The sequence below is a fragment of the Arvicanthis niloticus genome, chromosome 16 (genome assembly GCF_011762505.2).
Source record: "Arvicanthis niloticus isolate mArvNil1 chromosome 16, mArvNil1.pat.X, whole genome shotgun sequence".
In the NCBI taxonomy this organism is placed as follows: Eukaryota; Metazoa; Chordata; class Mammalia; order Rodentia; family Muridae; genus Arvicanthis; species Arvicanthis niloticus.
The window spans coordinates 13,883,825-13,900,903 of record NC_047673.1 but is presented as its reverse complement, the minus strand read 5'-3'; the positions used below and the strand labels follow the sequence as shown (position 1 = coordinate 13,900,903).

Below are 17,079 nucleotides of genomic sequence, written 5' to 3'. Positions count from 1 at the left end.
TAGCTTTAGTCCATCTGTGCATGTCTGTAGACATAACCATGAGAAAGATCTGAAACACGGATGTCCCAGTCCTAACACAGATTTATGATACACAATTAGGTTTGAAAGTTGTAGCTGAATCTTTTTTTAAAGCACTTACCAGGATATCCAGACATTACCCATGAAGCTTTGGTTGGACAACTTATAGTTATAAAGGAGTTTCTCAAGCTAAGGTTGCAGATGGGGTATCATAGAACTGACTGCTGAAACCATGGAAGAGTCATCCTCTTTTATATCCCAGGAGGCCTGAGGACTGTCTTCTGTGTTCAATTCTGTGTGATCTTCCTGTGCTGGGTGCATCTTGCATGGTGATAAAATTACATAGAAGTGATATCACTCAAATTGTGACCACCATTATTTAGGGCCAGGCAGATGTTCTGGATTTTTACCACCTCTTGTTCTAAGCCTAATACTTTAGAAAAATTGCTCTTCTAAACTGAGACATAAAATTTATTTTGATATGATGTAAATAAACTTCAAAAACATTTCATTTATTAAGACATTAATTTTACAATCCCTCTCTCGTCCTTTATGTCCATTCTTTAAACCTCTATCAGCTCTTACAGCAGTTGGGCTTCTCTGGTTTACAGGTTCCTTGTAGTTTAGTATTAGATGGGCAGCTGGAGCGGAGACAGAATCCTCCATGTTGGAGGCATCGGTATTGATCTGTTCTGCGTCCAAGACTTGTGAGAAGGCCAGCACCTACAAAGGGAGAACAGATAGATATGTTTAGACTGTTAGCTGTAACTCCAAAGATTTGAGAACATTTGGTAAATGCAAGGCAGACAAGCTGGTATCCCATAAGGGAATTCTTTCTTAAAGGCCATTGCTATGAAGTTGATCTTGAGGCTAAGGAGGCTACACTTCAATATTCCAGTATGAAGAGAGGCTCATGAGCCCCTCTCCTGAAACAAAAAGCTATGAACACTAGATAGCTTCTAGGGGAAAACAGATTCCATCTTCTTTAAAAGTATGGCTCCTGATAGTCAACCTTGCTCCAGTAGATGGCATCATGAATTGATTTCAGTGAATTATTTAAAAGAGGGGGTTGTCAAGAAGTTGGGAGAGATAGGAATGCGAAGGTAGATTTAGGAGAAGTTGAGAGAATTGTAGAAGCATGAAAATAACCAAAATGTATTAATTCAAAGAATTAATAAAATATTATATTAAAATATGTATTTGTGTATACACACTGATCTGACTTAAACTTGCATGGCTACGTGGTCCTGAAGTCTCAGATCTAGCTGGGGAAGCTCTTAGTGGTTTGTATCTTTCAGGAGAGGAAGAGTTAGTTACTTTAAGGGTTGGTCCCTTAGTACATCAACTATCCTCTAGTCGATGGCCACACACTCAGATATAGGCAACACTAACATGATTCAGGCTTGAAAAAAAAAAGTTGGATGAAGATGGAATGGAGTGTGAATCTGGAAGGAATTACAGAGGGATAAACATAATCAAAATATAATGCATATTATACTGTCAAAGAGTTAATTGGTGTATTAAATATGTATAGATATCATTGTGGCATTTATAACACATATTATTCTGACATATATCACATACTGTGACATATAGATATAGTATATCATATTATAATATTACTTACACACACACACACACACACACACACACACACAGAGGATTGAAGATTTTTTACACTCTCCAGAATTTCACATGCAGTGACAAAGCACCAATGGCATAAGGGGATGTGTAACTTAATGGTTCACAGATTCAACTCACCAGCTGATCAGTCCACAGCCAGCTTCTATACTCACTGCATTTATAGCCCTGCGTGTTGATGACACTCACAGAAATTCAGCCTAGTAGCAGTCTTAGTGAGCAATGTGTCAGATCAGAGCTTGGCCTGGGGACCACTCTTTCTGCTATAATTTGTTTAGACATCAAAGCTAAATGGTTCAATATCTCTGACCTTCATATCAACTAAACTGAAAAACCACAAGAGTAGAAAAGGAGAGAAGCACAGACTACAATATAGTCAGAGAGAAAATGTAATGTGGGGACTCCACATTTTCTTAACTCTTCAATAAAGTGAATCTAAAATATTGAAATGGTTGAAATTCCAGAGAAGGCTTTCAACATCTAGTTTGTAAATCAGAAAGATTTCAAAGATAAGTGAAATGAAAAGATCATTGTGAGATATAGATGAGAAATCCAGCAAGTTGGAAGAAACGTTCAGCAGATTCTAAATGTAAAACACGGAAATAAAGCAAGCATCGAGAACCCAGTGGAGACCATCACCACAGCCTAGATGACTCAGAAGACAGACTATAAGGATTTAAAGTTATCTTTGACAAAGGTCAATTTTCAACTAACAATAGAAAGAGATACCAGCTAAAGTAAATGGAAATATATGAATTGTAGTTGAAATCTAGAGAGAGACTGTCTACTCAAGAAGAACAGGCAATTCAAAAATAGACATGGCCAGTGACAAGATGATCTGTGGCAAACAATAGTTAAGGTGATTTGAGTATAAACCAAAGAAAGCCCACTGAAAGCTGCAGACACAAGTGACTGGTTACCTATGAAGGCCCATTCTTCAGAATTACAACGACAGTTACCAGTACAAACATTAAAGACCAAGAGAGAGCACATAGTGGTATACATTTCCAGCTATTAGAGTAAATACACCTAACCAACATTCAAGCACTATTACTATATCTAACAGTACTTCTCTAAAACACAGGGGAATAAAGACCTTATAAGATAGATATCAGCTAAAACAGTTGATGACTGCTGTGGTAGCATTTGCAGAAGATAATAGAAAGCATCTTATATCCTATGAATAAAATTGGTGATAGTCATGAAACCTTGGGAAAGCATAAATTTCATGAGACTAATACATAAAAATTATGAGAACTAGGGAAGAATCAAACACTTCAACTCAATAAACCAGCAAATTGCCACAAACCAGGAAAAAATATTGGAATTAACACAACCTTTCAACAATAGTCCTAGACATAAACGGCCTTAATTCAATAGTTTAAGGACATGGTGGCTGATTGATTGGACTAAACTGTTTGTTGCCTGTAAAATCTAACTGCACCAGGAAAGACACAACCGGAAGATAAAAGGATGGAAATAATTTTCTGATTAAATGTCATCTAAAAAGGATCAAGAGTAACGAAATTCATATCCAACCAAGTATACTTTAAATAGAAATTAGCCCTAAGTGAAGAAGGATGTCAGTATATAGTAATAAAGAGAGCAGCCAATCAAGAAGATGTAATGAAGGGGGTTGGAGGGATGTAAGAATAAAAGGATCAGGATACTTTCTGAGAGACAGCTTATTCTGTATATGACAGTTTGCTGCACTGGTAAAGCCTTAACAATATAGTTACCTGAAAAAGACCTGTACAATAACACCATTACTTGACATTACACCAAGGGAGAGGCCCCGCTCATAAATGAAATTAATGGTTACTGAGAGGAGAGAGAGTCTGTTCCAGGGATGAGCCCATGATAGGTTCTCCACCCCTCCTAAACACACACATATATAAACAACACTAAATGGACAGAATAGGTTGTCTTTACATGTGTGAACGTATTTATGTATGAACAATAACAAAGAAGAGGTAATAAGTTTGAGAGGAAGTGGGGAAATGTAGGAAGAGTTGGAATGGAAGAGATTAGGGTGGAAATGATACAAATACAGTACTCATGTATGAAAATCTCAAAAGAAAAATGTAAAAGGAAGAAGATGTAATGACTGCAATATGTATTCACCAGTTTGATAGATCCAATTTCTTAAAAACAACACTCTTGGACATAAAGAGAGAGATATTAAGGTTCAGTGCTAATGAATGGTATTAGTACACTATTGTCAGTAGATAATATCCTATACAAAAATAAACACAGAAACTTTAGAGTAATTGTAACATAGATCAAATGATTGTAAGGACAGCCATATACTATTCCATCCCAAGGCACTAGACTACACAAAACAAGTCTTAACAAATAAATGTTGAAATATTTTTTATCTTCTCAGATTACAATACAATAAAGTTAGGAATTAGCAATGAGAGAAATGGTACTAACACATAAACACAATGAAAAATATGAAGTTTGCTTTTGAAAAAATCAGTAGGTCACTGAAGAAAAAGGGGCGGGATTTAAATTTTTATAGAAGTCAGGTGATGGTGACACATGCCTTTATTCCCAGCACTTGGGAGGCAGAGGCAGGTGGATCTCTGTGAGTTCAAGGCCAGCCTGGTTTACATAGTTCTAGGATATCCAAAGCTACACAGAGAAACTGCCTTGGGAAAAAAAAAAACCAAGAAAATAAAGAAAAAACCTGAAACAACAGCAACAACAAAACAATCAACTAAACAAACAAAACAAACTTCATAGAAGCAAATGAAATGGAAACAATCAATCAGTAATTACTACAACCCTGTGTGTATACCAAGGTTCATTCTAAGAAGGACATGTATAGCTATCAGTGCTTACAATAAAAACAAATACGATCTCAAGTAAGATAATGATACACCTTGAGGTATTAAAAAAGCAATATTAATCCAAACCCCAAATTAGCAACAAGGAAATAAAACAGTAAGTGTCAATCAGAACTGAAAATAATGAAATGGAAAACCCAGAAACAGTGTAAAGGATCCGTGAAACAAAGGCTGCTTCCTGGAAAAGGTAAGCAAGATAGACAAAGCCATGGCCACATTAGCTAGGAAGTGAAGAAAAGGTGAAAACTGAAGCCAGGAAGTATTGCATCTGATACCTGAAAAATTGGATTGGGATGAATTATATAATGTAGACTAAATGGACACATTCTTGGGTGCATTTGACCAATAGACAGTGAAATGAGATGATGTAGATCCACAGTGAGCAGTGAGACTGAAGCAGTAGTCACCCCACCCCTCCACCACCCTTAACACCTGACCTCCTCATACCCACCACCAGACCCCCCACCTGACCCCTGACCCCCCACCCATCTGCCACCACCAACAAAGAAAAATTCACTACTAGTGAGATTTACTACAGCATTCTATCAGGTGTTTTTAAAAAAACCTCACACTATTCCATAAAATAAGGGAAAGAACATTTTTAAATCAATTATCCAAAGTAGTTATTAGACCAATGCAAAAACTTAGATAAGGGCATACAACAACAACAAAAGGCTATATGCCAATTTTTTTGATGAACAAATTAAAAATTCTAAATAAAACTTTTGCAAACAATTCAGTGACACATTAAAAAGTCAATACATGAAGATCAAGTATACTTTATCCCACATGTGCAAGAGTGATTCTGCATGTGTGAGATAAGCTCAATATAACCCATAAACATAATAAAGGGAAAAGATTTTCATGGCCATGTTGCTAGATGCAGAAAATGACTCAGAGTAAACTTTATATCTACTATGCTAAAACCCCAAAGAAACCAGGGATGGGAAGAGCATGCCTCAACACAGCAAGATTTGTATGTTGCAAACTCATAGCCAGCATTATACTAAGTGGAAAAAAGTTGAAAGTATTTCCTTTAATACCAGGAAGGTGTTGACTGTATGTATTCTCGCCACTTCTATATAATATAGTGTTTCTCCTACTTACTTATCTGTTGCTGTGATAAAACATCATGACCAAAAGCATCCTAGAGGAGAAACGGGGTTTATTTTCATCTAAAGTCTCCAGGGCTGGGAATAGAGCCCAGCACAGTGGGGAAGTCATGTTAAGCATTGGGAAAAACATAGCAGCAGGATCAGGGAGCCAACGGATCACATTCATCACACAGGAAGCAGGGAGAGAGAACAGGAAGTGGAGTGAGGCTATGTACCTTCAGAAGCCTTTGACTTCTTCATCCAGCAAGGCTGCCCTACCTGAAGCTCCCATAACTACTCTCAACAGTACTTACTGGTAACATAACCTACCTCCAACAATGTCACTTATAGGTAACACAAACTGGTAACATAATCTACCCCAACAGAGTCACTCACTGGTGACATGTTCAGATGCATGAGCCTATGAGGGATACTTCTTGTTCAAACCACAACATTCTCCCTGTGGTCCTCTAAGACTCACGGCCATCTCATAATGAGAATACATTTAATCCAGCTGCAAAAATCCTCATAGTCTTTAACAGTTGCGACACTGGTCCAATACCCAAAGTCTCTTCAGAGACCCAAAACAATGTCTTAACTGTAACCCCTGTAAACTTACAGAACAAATCACACATTTTCAACGTTAAACAGAATATACATTACCATTAAAAAATATGGGCACAGCAGGGAAAGATTAGACCAAGGCAAAACTGAAACCCATCCTGGAAAAACAAAATTCTTTATGTTCATGTACTGCATCTGAAGCCTCAGCTTCAATAGTGTTAAATGGTACTGACTCTGTAGCTTTACTGCCTGAAACATACATTTTTATCTTAAGCTGATTCCTGATTCCATTTCCTGTAAGTACTTCTCTTTGGCAGATTTCTTATGGCTCTGGCATCTCAAACATCTTGGGATCTCCACAACCCAAGCTTCACTGTCACAGCCTTATGTAGTGGCCCCTAGGGATTCCTTGAAAGTACTCTGATTTTGACATACATTACCTGGCCCCTATCATTCTCTGACCTTGCAAGGAAAAAACCCATGATCCCCTTAATCTTGCATAGTTTTCTTCTTCAAAAAAAGTACCACATGAGTAACATGGTCAAGTTCTGCACCCAGCTTGAGATGGCTACTGGCCACTTGGACCTCAGTTGTAGAAGATTTCAAATACAGCACTCTCATAACTTGGAAGCCCATCCAAGTTGGGTCTTGCCCCCACAACACATTTCCTGTTGTTCTTGTCCAGATCTTGCTTCTCTTCAACAAATACTGACTCTTTTTTTTTTTTTTTTTTTTTTTTTTTGGTACACAATTGAAGCTTTCAGTTTTCTAGTAACGTTTGCTTTCCAAACTGTACATTTTTTTATTTCTTTCTACGTTTGTTGTCCTAATAACCATGCTACAGATTCAACTCTATGGTGTATTAAAATCTACTCCCCAACAAAATCAAAATAAATTAATTACTTTTTAATTTAGCTCCACACAAATTCTCAGGTCATGGGCACAATGCAACTAGATTCTTTGGCAAAATTTCATCAATGGTCTCTAGTCAGGTACAATCTGAATCATTTTCTCCTCTGAAACCCCATTGCCCAGACCTCCATTGACTGAATTTCCTTTAGAATTACTGTTTTCAAGAACCCCATTAGAATAGCTCATTTATCAATCTATTTACAGAATTCAATGGGTTTTCTAGTCTGAAGCTCCAAATTCTCCCATATTCCTCAGAAAATAATATGATCTCGCTTTTTACAGCATAATTCCACTTTCCTGGACCCAACTTCTCTTTAGTTATTTATCTGTAGTTGTGACAGTATTCCATGACAAAGAGCAATTTAAGGGGGGGGGGAGGTTTTCTTTTGGCTAATGGTTCAGTGTGACAGAGTCCATCACGGTGGGGGAAAGCATTGTGTCTTAGTTACTTTTCTAGTATTGTGACAAAATTCCATGATGAAGGTAACTTAGAAAAGAAAGCATTTACTTGGGCTTACAGATTCAAAGGCGTAGAGTCCATGATGTTGGAACAAAAGCATGTAAGCAGGAACAGCTAAGGGCTCACATCTTGAGCCATAAACAAGACACCAAGAGAAAATCACTCTGGGGATATGGAAAGGTTTTTGAAGTCTCACATTACTCCCACGACACACCTCCTCTGACAAGGATGCATCTCCTAATTCTTCCCAAACAGTTCCACCAACTAGAGACCAAGTATTCAAACATATGGAATTCATTCATATTCAACCCCCTACACATAGCAACAGTAACTAAAACCAAGCAAGAAGAGTGTGGAGCTGACTGGTCATACTCTATCTACATAGAGCAAAGCAAAAACAGAAAGTGAAGCAAAGCTTCTAACCATCAAAGCCCACCCCCCAGCTAACTACTTTCTCCAGTAAGGTTCCACTTCCTAAAGGTTCCATTACCAAACAGCATAACCAACTAGTGAACAAGTATCCAAATATATGAGCCAATGAGAAGCATTTCTTGTTCAAACCACAACAGTGCTTGAGTTCTTAACTACAGAAATAAACCAAAAGAAAGAAACAGAAGGGATACAAGTAGGCAAGAAAAAAGTTGCACCTATATCTATTTGTAGAGGATATGATCCTATATCTAAAAAAAATCTAGAAAAGACTCTTAGATATAAGAAAACATTTTCAGTAAAGTGTGAGTTATATAATCAACAGAGAAGAGTAAGTACATTTCTTACACACCAATAAAGAACTTGCTAGACAAGAAATAAGGAAAGCAAGCCCATTCACATTGGCTAAAAATGTCACATTCCTGCATAATTTATACAAAATTAGCTTACACAGGCATAAAAATGATGTTAGAGACCTCTACAAATGAAACCTCTAAAGAAAGAAAACGAACACAGGAAATAGAAAGACATTCCATACTTATGAATCACCAAGGCAGTTTCACTGCAAATGATTGACAGAGTGGAGGCATTTCCTATCATAATTCTATGACATTATTCAAAGAAATAGAACAAGACGCAATCCTTAAGTATAGAGTAACACAGAAAACTCCAAAATAACCAAAGCATTTCTAAACAGAAAGAGAAATGTTGGGGGAATCACAATACCTGACTTCAAGTTATACAAAAAAGGGCCTGGAAAATGGCTCAGTGGTTATGAACACTGGCTGCTCTTCCAGGGGACCTAGGTTTGATTTCGAGTACCCGCACGGTAGTTTAAAACCTGTATTTAACTCCAGTTGCAGGAGATTGGATGCCCTGCTCCGACTTCTATGAGTACCAAGTGTGCAAGTGGTGCACACACACGCATGCACACAATCCCCCCATACACATTTAAAAAAATTATACTGCAGAGCAATAGTAACAAAAAATATAATAAAAGGTGTAGAAATAAACCTACTATTATGGTAATTTGGTTCTTGTCAAAGTTGCTATGCTGATTAATTTTTATTATCAGATTGATTAGGCTAGGAAGTGATTGCCAGAATAGAAAAACATAGCTCTGTGTGTCTGTGATTGATTCCCAGAGAGGGTAAACAAAAGGGAGACTGCTCTGAGTATGGACAGCAACATCCCATAAGTACTAGAAGTCTCACATTTATATATTCATATGTCAAGTATTTATGAATAGTGCATATCCAGACCTAGCTGCACAATTACAATTTATCCTAGGAATTATAAACTAGAAAATAACTCAACTTTATAGAAATGTGTTTTTGAGGTGCCGAACTCAAACCCAGAGTGTATGGAGCCAGACTGTCATGTTACATGAGAAGTTACATGTTACATGTTATCCTACAAAGCTTAAGTGTAGAATGTTCTCTCTCATATATGAGATGAGGGTGCCATGGAGTAAGTGTGGGGCTACTGAGGCTATAGAAGGGTAAAGGTAAGGGAGGACTAGGAAGAACAATGGGGCTTTGGGAATAATAACAAGGCATTGCACATATGTATGGAAATGATACATTGTACAGTTACATTGTATTATCTGCATAATGTCAGTATTCAAGACACACTCTGATCTAGAACAACTCTCCTGTGTGAGCTATCATAGATCATGCATGACACCTCTCACACTGAGAACCCAGGAACCTAGACTGTTAGATCTCTCCCATTCTCACACCCTAGGCTGCTCATTTCTCCCTCATGACTGGCTACTACATTTATGTAGCAGAATATGTCTCCCACTACTTTGTATAAAGGTCGGCAATTGGGCTGTATGAGAGTGAGGAGTCAAGAGGAGAGGAAGAGGAGGAGCTAGGGAGGAGAGCAGAGATGTAGGAGCCATGAAGGACCACACATGTATCAGAGCAGTCCTGGGTAACAACTTATATCTAGGTTAGTTGATTGGGTAACACTTTCAATTGTGTGGGCATCTTGTTAATTGAGCATTTCTAAATATATGAAGCCATTGGATAATCTCTAAGCATTAGAGTCTCGTGTCTACTGGGTACCGCATGGATGGAGGGATGATTGGGGCTCAGCCAAGCATTGTGGAGACATCGTGGTAGATGGGCAGAGCCATCTCCCATGCTGACATCTCGTAAGTGGCAGGGCCAGTGCTTCTGGCCTGCCTGAGCCAATGGCCTGAGCCAAGCAGCAGCGTGCTCCCCGCTGCTGCCCATGGCCTTAGGCCTTGCCTAGTAGAAAACATGGCGGCCCCATAACAAGATAGAATGGGTCCCACCGTTTAAATATTATCGGTAACACATTTATAGTTGTTCTTAGTTCTCAACCCAAAGAGACAGGAAAACTGAATTTATTGTCATAAACTCATAATTTAAATTTTGTGTAAATATGATATATAATCCTGATTTTATACCAGACATTCTGAATCTCTACCCAGTAATGTTTCTTTACTTATTAATTTATTCTTTAAACATTTCACATTTTTTGAATAATACATTGTAGTGACATTCATCTCTCCACTCCCGCCTTACCTAAACTGGCATGAGACTGAGATCAACTTAGCTTGACTTGGCATAGGGCAGATGCCTAAGGATTTAAGGAAGAATGACCAAAAAGCTAGTGAAGAAAATATATTAAAAGTCTGAGTATAATATTTGAACTTATATAAGATATCTGTGAAAATAAATTTTTTTAAGTAGCCTTTTGGCAACTGAGCTACAGGGGAAGTTCGAATCAGAGAATGAACATGCACTGGCCAGGCCGCACATGTTGGGACTTTATGTCCTCAGGTCTCCATTTTAAATCCACCCTGAGACCCGTGGATGGGACTCTGGGGTTGTATAATACAAGTATAGGCAAATGTGCAGTTTTAAAATAAACATTGCAAGGGAAGATTGAAGAATTTCTGATGAAAAGATAAAGTGTTTACAGTAAAAGAACTTCGGGTGAAATGGAATGGATTGGCAAAGGACAATAGTTTAAGAAAAATTTCGGCCCCAATTCACCCATCTTTCTCACCAGATCTACAGGTAGACTTGCCATAGAAACATATACCTTCAGAGAGGTCAAGGGCCATGGGATACAGAGTAGATGTGAAACGTGAGATCAAGGCCATGGGATATAGTGTAGATGTGAATGAACCATCGTCAGTTTCCTGGTAGTGACTTCAGACCCACACTATGGGCTTGACAGTGAGCAGAGGCTGAATGCCAATCATACAAAGTAGCTCATCAGAGTACTTGCTATCTTGCTATTGAGAGAAAGTCTAACTCTTGGCCAGGACAAGGAAATGTGCTGCCAGCATGCTGGGGAGGGGCCGGGAGGAATCTGTTTCCTCCAACTGGAGGTGTTAAAAACAAAAGTCAATGTCAACTTGGAATTCGGTGTTCGTGTAGTCATGAGTGGAGGCTTGAGAGGGAAGAAAGTTGACTACACCTGCCACTCCCAGGAAAAAAACAACCACAGGGCAAACCCTTTCAGGAATGAAAGAAGTTAGGCTCTCTTCTGAATTCAAGTAGCTCCCAATACCGAAGCTCAGCAGGAACCTGAGCCAGCTTCAGTCCTCTGCAGCACCTCTGTACCGGGCTTCAATGCTCTGCTCATCTAGAATCTTCTTGAGAAAGAATGTGTGAGTGGTGATCCCTTCGGAGAGTTTGGGGAACTGAGTGAAAAAATTCAGGGACCCGAGTGGGTGTGTGTTCTTGTCACCAACGTGTCTGAGTCCATAGAGCAGCCCTGGCATAGTCCCTATGTGGAAGAGATCCTACGACACAGATGACACTCACAGAGCTGTCCCTTCATCTGAGCAGTGAAACTTGCGGCATTGCTTTGATGCAGTTCCGCAGTATGTCTGTTGGGCCCTTACATCCTGCTAACTAGGGGCCCTCTTCAAACATATGTGGAGGCTGCATGGCTGGTTTTTGAGCTAACAAGATTTGTGGTTTCTAGATGGAATCTGGACACCATGGAAGGTGAAATTCTATTACTGAAAGCTTTTACAGGAAGTGGAAGAGGCAGGAAGAATTAGGACAATCAGGTCAGGGCAGGGATTCCTGGATGAGACGCTGAGGAGGAAAGGGTGGAGACTGGGGTCACACAGTGCTAGTGCCTGGAGCCATTTGCCTGCTTTAAGGCAGGGAATAGGCTCAGCCTAGCATAGTTTTATTTAGAGCTTGCAGGTGAGGAAGGTAGGAGTTTGTGGAGTTGTGAACACCTATAGCAGTGGGCTGGATTAATTCTCTGTCCTTCAGGGTTTAAGGACAGAAGACAGGTGCAAGAGGAGGAGACACGGTTTTGTTAGTGGGAGTTCCTAGTATCTGTCTCACTTGATCTGGCCATGACCATCCCTGGTTTTGCTTATAGGATTTCAAGCCCCCACCCAGTGCTTCCTTACATAACCCCACTAAGGTCTGGACTTGAACTCCTGACCTTCCGTTTTTATCCCTAAAATGTAGACATTGATTCTATGTTCCTCTTAGGAATATTGTGAGAACTCAGTGTAAATGTCCTATAGATTTCTCTCTCTCTATCTTTTAACAGTGCCATCTAACTACTTGCCTGATTCATACAATGTACCCTGCAGTCTGGACAGAGTTCTGCATCCAACGGTTGGAATCAAAGTAGTAGGGAGTGAAGGAGTCTGCAGAGGCTTGTGGTAGAGACCTCTGTTTGGAGTAACATTCCCTGATCATCCCAGTCCATCATGATAAAGTAAGAATGTAGCCACATCTATGGTTGCAACAAAAAACAGGAGCCTAAATTTATGGGGCATCTTACCACTGTTAACTGTTGAGAAAGGGAGGAAGAGTCTAAACATCACGCCCACCAAAATGAGTTCTGTTTCTCTTTCTATCTCTGTCTCTTCAAAGAAGTCTTTCTTGGTGTTTCAGAGGCTATCTCCTCTTGACAATGTCTCTTGGCAGCTGAGCCCAGCAGCCTTTTCCAGGGTAGTTAGAGTTATGCACCTGTATAATCAGTGTGTGTGCGTGTTTGTGTGTGTGTTCATGCACACTGTGCTCTCCTCTAGAGTGAGATCTCTCTCCCTGACTCCTCCTCCTTTCCCTGGCACTTACCTATTCATGTTTGTTGCTCACTAAATATCTGTTCAGTGGCAGCTTCAAGCATCCTTGGTTTCCAAAGACCTAGGTTGAGCTCTTGTTATGCTGACCTCTTTTCTGTTTTCACAGACTATTTGTACAGGGAGATCGTGGGGATCCCATTTCTGTAAAGTTGGTCAGCTAGATGGTCTTGTCTTGTGGAGTCCCATGGACCAATTAGATGAGGCAAGGTCCAAGGACTCTACTAGACATGGGTTTGGGAGTGGGGCACTGGTACCAGTGAGAGCTCAAATGAGACATGAAATCAGGCCAGTCTTACAGAGCCTTCCAGAAACAGAACCCAGTACCCTCCACACCAAACTCTGAGTTCAGAAGGCAGTATAGGCTCAGAGAGATTGTGGATAGAACAAAGCGATGCCAGCAAATGCATGAGGTGATGGGTACAGTTAGTTATATCTATATATATATAGATATAGTATATATAGATATATTAGATATATATATTAGATATAACTATATCTATATATTAAATATAACTATATCTAGTTAGACATAACTGTTTCACAGTGTACACATTGCCCAAAACAGCATTTGGTATGTTACAAACCTACATGATTTTTACCTGCAATCTAGGACTATATCCAAGCAAAAAGAACTGTCAAACTTCACAGACCAAACTTAAGCCAAGCACATGCAAGGTCAACCAGCAGCCTGGCTCTGGAGACTCTTGGGAGCCTACATGTTTAATACAAAAGACAATAAGAGGATTCATTCTTCCTCTCTACCTAGAGCATAGGGGCCATAGCAGGTATCGATCCCAGAGAAAAATACTTTTACTAAATAGTGTCCTTTGCTGTTGTCAAAACAGAACTCAGCAGTACAGAAAGTGCTCCTTAATGGTCAAAATGGAACTCAGTACCTTCCTTGGCTCTTGGGACTCAGGATGATCTAAGCTTGATCATAATCTTGGCTTTGGGGATGAGAAAGACTCTGCTCTTTCTTATTTCCTGATAAGCAGCTGGCGAATTCTTATACTGGAAGATTATACAGATAGAATATTTATATCCTAAAAGGATACAGTAGAGTGGCACTACCAAGGAGATTATAGCAATTCTTGTAAGTGGTCCTGAACTATAGTTCTATTCTTATAATGGAGTATGAAGAGGTATGGCTGAACCTGCCCACCTTTGGGAGGTGGGCCAATTTCTATGGTTTGAATGAGTTACCTACCATCAAATTTAGAGTACTAGACAAAAATAAGAAGTCTTTATTCTGAAAAATATGCTTTAAATTTTTCTTGAATTTGGGCCACAAGAAGGAAATTTCTCCTTCTTACTCAGTGCAAAGATGCCCACCCTGACTCCCAAACTTGCACCAAGACAGGTGTATCAAATAGCATGCATTGTGTTGTCTGTGTATACTGGCATTTTCCAGACCCTAAAAAAGGGTAACTTATTAAATGCATTTTTTTTACCTCTCTAATGGGCATTACATCACTATGCAAAACAGTGTGTTGAAAATGTGCCTGCACCCAGATTTCACATGGGAAAATTGGGGCATAACTTATTTTCCAATGCATAGCTCCAGAGGTTAGCCTGAGAGCCTGGGGAAGAACAGGATTTTTTTTTTCAGACAATTTCACAACTAAAATTTCTTCCCTAGAACCCTCCTGCTACGAATATGTAAACTAAAATGCAGAAATATATGACTCTCTCAATGTGACCTTGAGAGATGGCTGTGAGGAATGTATGTCCTTAATCACTACTTCAAGAAACTACTGTCTCCCATGCCATAGTCAAGCTGCTTTGGACCAGAGAATTTAGGTATCCTCTGGACAGATGTGAAGCCCTTCGGTTTGACTGGTAAGATCTTGCCTGAAGAACGTAGCTACCAGGGAACGTGAAAGGTCACCTGTCATCTCTTGACTGCATACCTGATGTTTCCAGGCATTTACAACTGGCTGAGCTGGCTTGGTGAAGGGACAGGGGCACTTTGCCTGCAGCAGGGAGGCTCCACCCAGAGACCTAGCTGAGGTTAGTGTCTGTCTCTGGATCAAAAAGCTAGTCTCTCTCGGTGTGAAGAATCTTACCACAGTCAAAGCAGACTCCCACACAAGATATTTCCTATGTTCTAGGGACAAACATCATAGTTGGAGATACCCACTACTCTCTGAATCCATACCAGGCTCATTTTGCTGCTGCCCAGGAATGTTGACCACAGACCACTCAGGATACTCTGTAACTAGACTTAGAAGACCAGGAGGCAGCTATTATCTGTTTCCCCTTAGCCTCTGTGTCCCCAGTCCCACCCAGAGCCATCAACAAGTTCCCAAAGCTTACCTGGCTCCATCTGGGAGAAGAGAAAAAATAACATCACCAGGAGAAAGTAATGAGTTTTCATGGCCGTGGCAGTCAGGGTCCAGAGTTCAGAGAGGATGTGAGAGTCCCAGGTAGCTGAGCTGACAGATGAGGCTTGAATGAGCTTGTTTTTTTTATAAGAACACTGGTTGCATAACCTCATAAATGAGCTGAAGGGAGGTGTTGCAAACCACAGTGAAGTGCTAATGACACCTTCTGCTGTTTGCCCTGTAGAGTCCAAGTCCTGTGGGCACATTACCTCTCTCCAGCTTTAGCTGGATTTTATTTTTTCAGCCTGGAAAACGAAAACAGGTATCTGGTGTCAGGCCTGTTCTGACTCTCAGGTTGGGATTCTAAGAAACTCCAGGCAAAGCAGCCCCCACCAGGACTCCTCAGGTTAGATAGATTCAGAGAACCTGTAAGAAGCCCAGCAACCCAAATAGGTGACTCTCTAGGCTGCCATGACTCCCTTCTGTTTAGCTCTTTCCCTTACAGTGCTCAGGATTTACTTCCTCCTATCATAATGGTGAACTGATTGCAGCAATGGAAGCTGCAATGAGATTGCTTTCCCATCCCTCTGTATCCAGACCTTCCTCCCTGAGAATCTCAAGCCAGCTAGTGTTTCCATTTGGGAATGTGTTACTGGGGTTTTCCAATTCTGGCTCTCCAGATAGCAGCTGAGCCAAGTCCAGGGAGGTGCAAACTGTCCCTTTGGCGTATGGCCTTAGCTAGGCTGTAAGTGTTCAGGTGTTGTAGTGTTTTAACATACCATATTTTGCATTGAATTTCCAGTGCAAATCTATGAGCAGATTTTCTAGAATATTATGAAGGATCTTATTTACAAGCAGCAGCAAACACTTCTGCCCAACGTGTAAGAGTAGAGTTTATTAGGGGATACTGAGAATCTCATAGAGCCATTGTTGGGGCTGGAGGACTGGGCTTGTGGCTGAGCTGCCAGGAACAAGGACTAGTCTGTGCTTCTTGATCAGATGAGGATCCTAGTCTACAGCCACATTGTAGGAGACACCAGCATAGACTCTATAGAAACTACTGCCACCACCAGCAGAACACTCTTCTATACCAAGACATACACCTTCTGGATATACATCCTACCGCAAACACACACACACAGACACACACACACACAGACACACAGACACACACACACACCCCATACACACCATACACACAAGCACACACATACAAGTACACATACAAACATATACACACAAGCACACACAAATAGACATACAAGCAAATATACAGAAGCATATATATATATATATGTACACAACCATCTATTTTTCCTTTTTTCTCTATCTATATAGAAAGATATATGATAAATAGATATATAGGTACATATTATCTATCTTTGTCTCTCTCTGTGTCTTTGTCTCTGTCTCTCTGAGACCATCTCTATTTATCTATATCTATATATTTATATCTATGTATATCTATGTATACACACACACACACACACACACACACACACACACACACACACACACACATTTGCCCTGTAAGAAGGGTCACTGGTGCCACTTCAGGAAACTTAAGGGTTACAGAACAAGGGTTTACCGTGTAGTAGAAAGGAAACAAGGCTTCTGGCTTCATTTCTTACTGTGGGAATTCCAATCCTATCAGGAAGCAGCTGACACAGAGACTTGC

At 40.0% G+C, this 17,079-nt stretch overlaps 1 protein-coding gene across 1 annotated transcript; it reads right to left on the bottom strand.

Annotated features, from left to right (window-relative positions):
• Window positions 1-509: 509 nt before the first annotated feature.
• On the bottom strand, window positions 510-15,667 carry LOC117721820 (uncharacterized). The gene is made up of 2 exons (XM_034520631.3): window positions 15,394-15,667; window positions 510-741 (listed from the first exon to the last, which is right to left on the bottom strand). Exons 1-2 carry the CDS (start codon window positions 15,665-15,667, stop codon window positions 593-595), a joined length of 423 nt encoding a protein of 140 aa, XP_034376522.2. The 3' UTR covers window positions 510-592.
• Between the last annotated feature and the right edge of the window lie 1,412 nt (window positions 15,668-17,079).

What these genes read in the sequence shown, in the direction of transcription:
- LOC117721820 (XM_034520631.3), bottom strand. Translation starts at nt 15,667, where the DNA reads ATGTGCCCACAGGACTTGGACTCTACAGGGCAAACAGCAGAAGGTGTC. An exon ending in CTTCTCCCAGATGGAGCCAG is followed by an intron (nt 742 to 15,393) that starts GTAAGCTTTGGG and finishes CTCCCTTTGTAG; the next exon opens with GTGCTGGCCTTCTCACAAGT.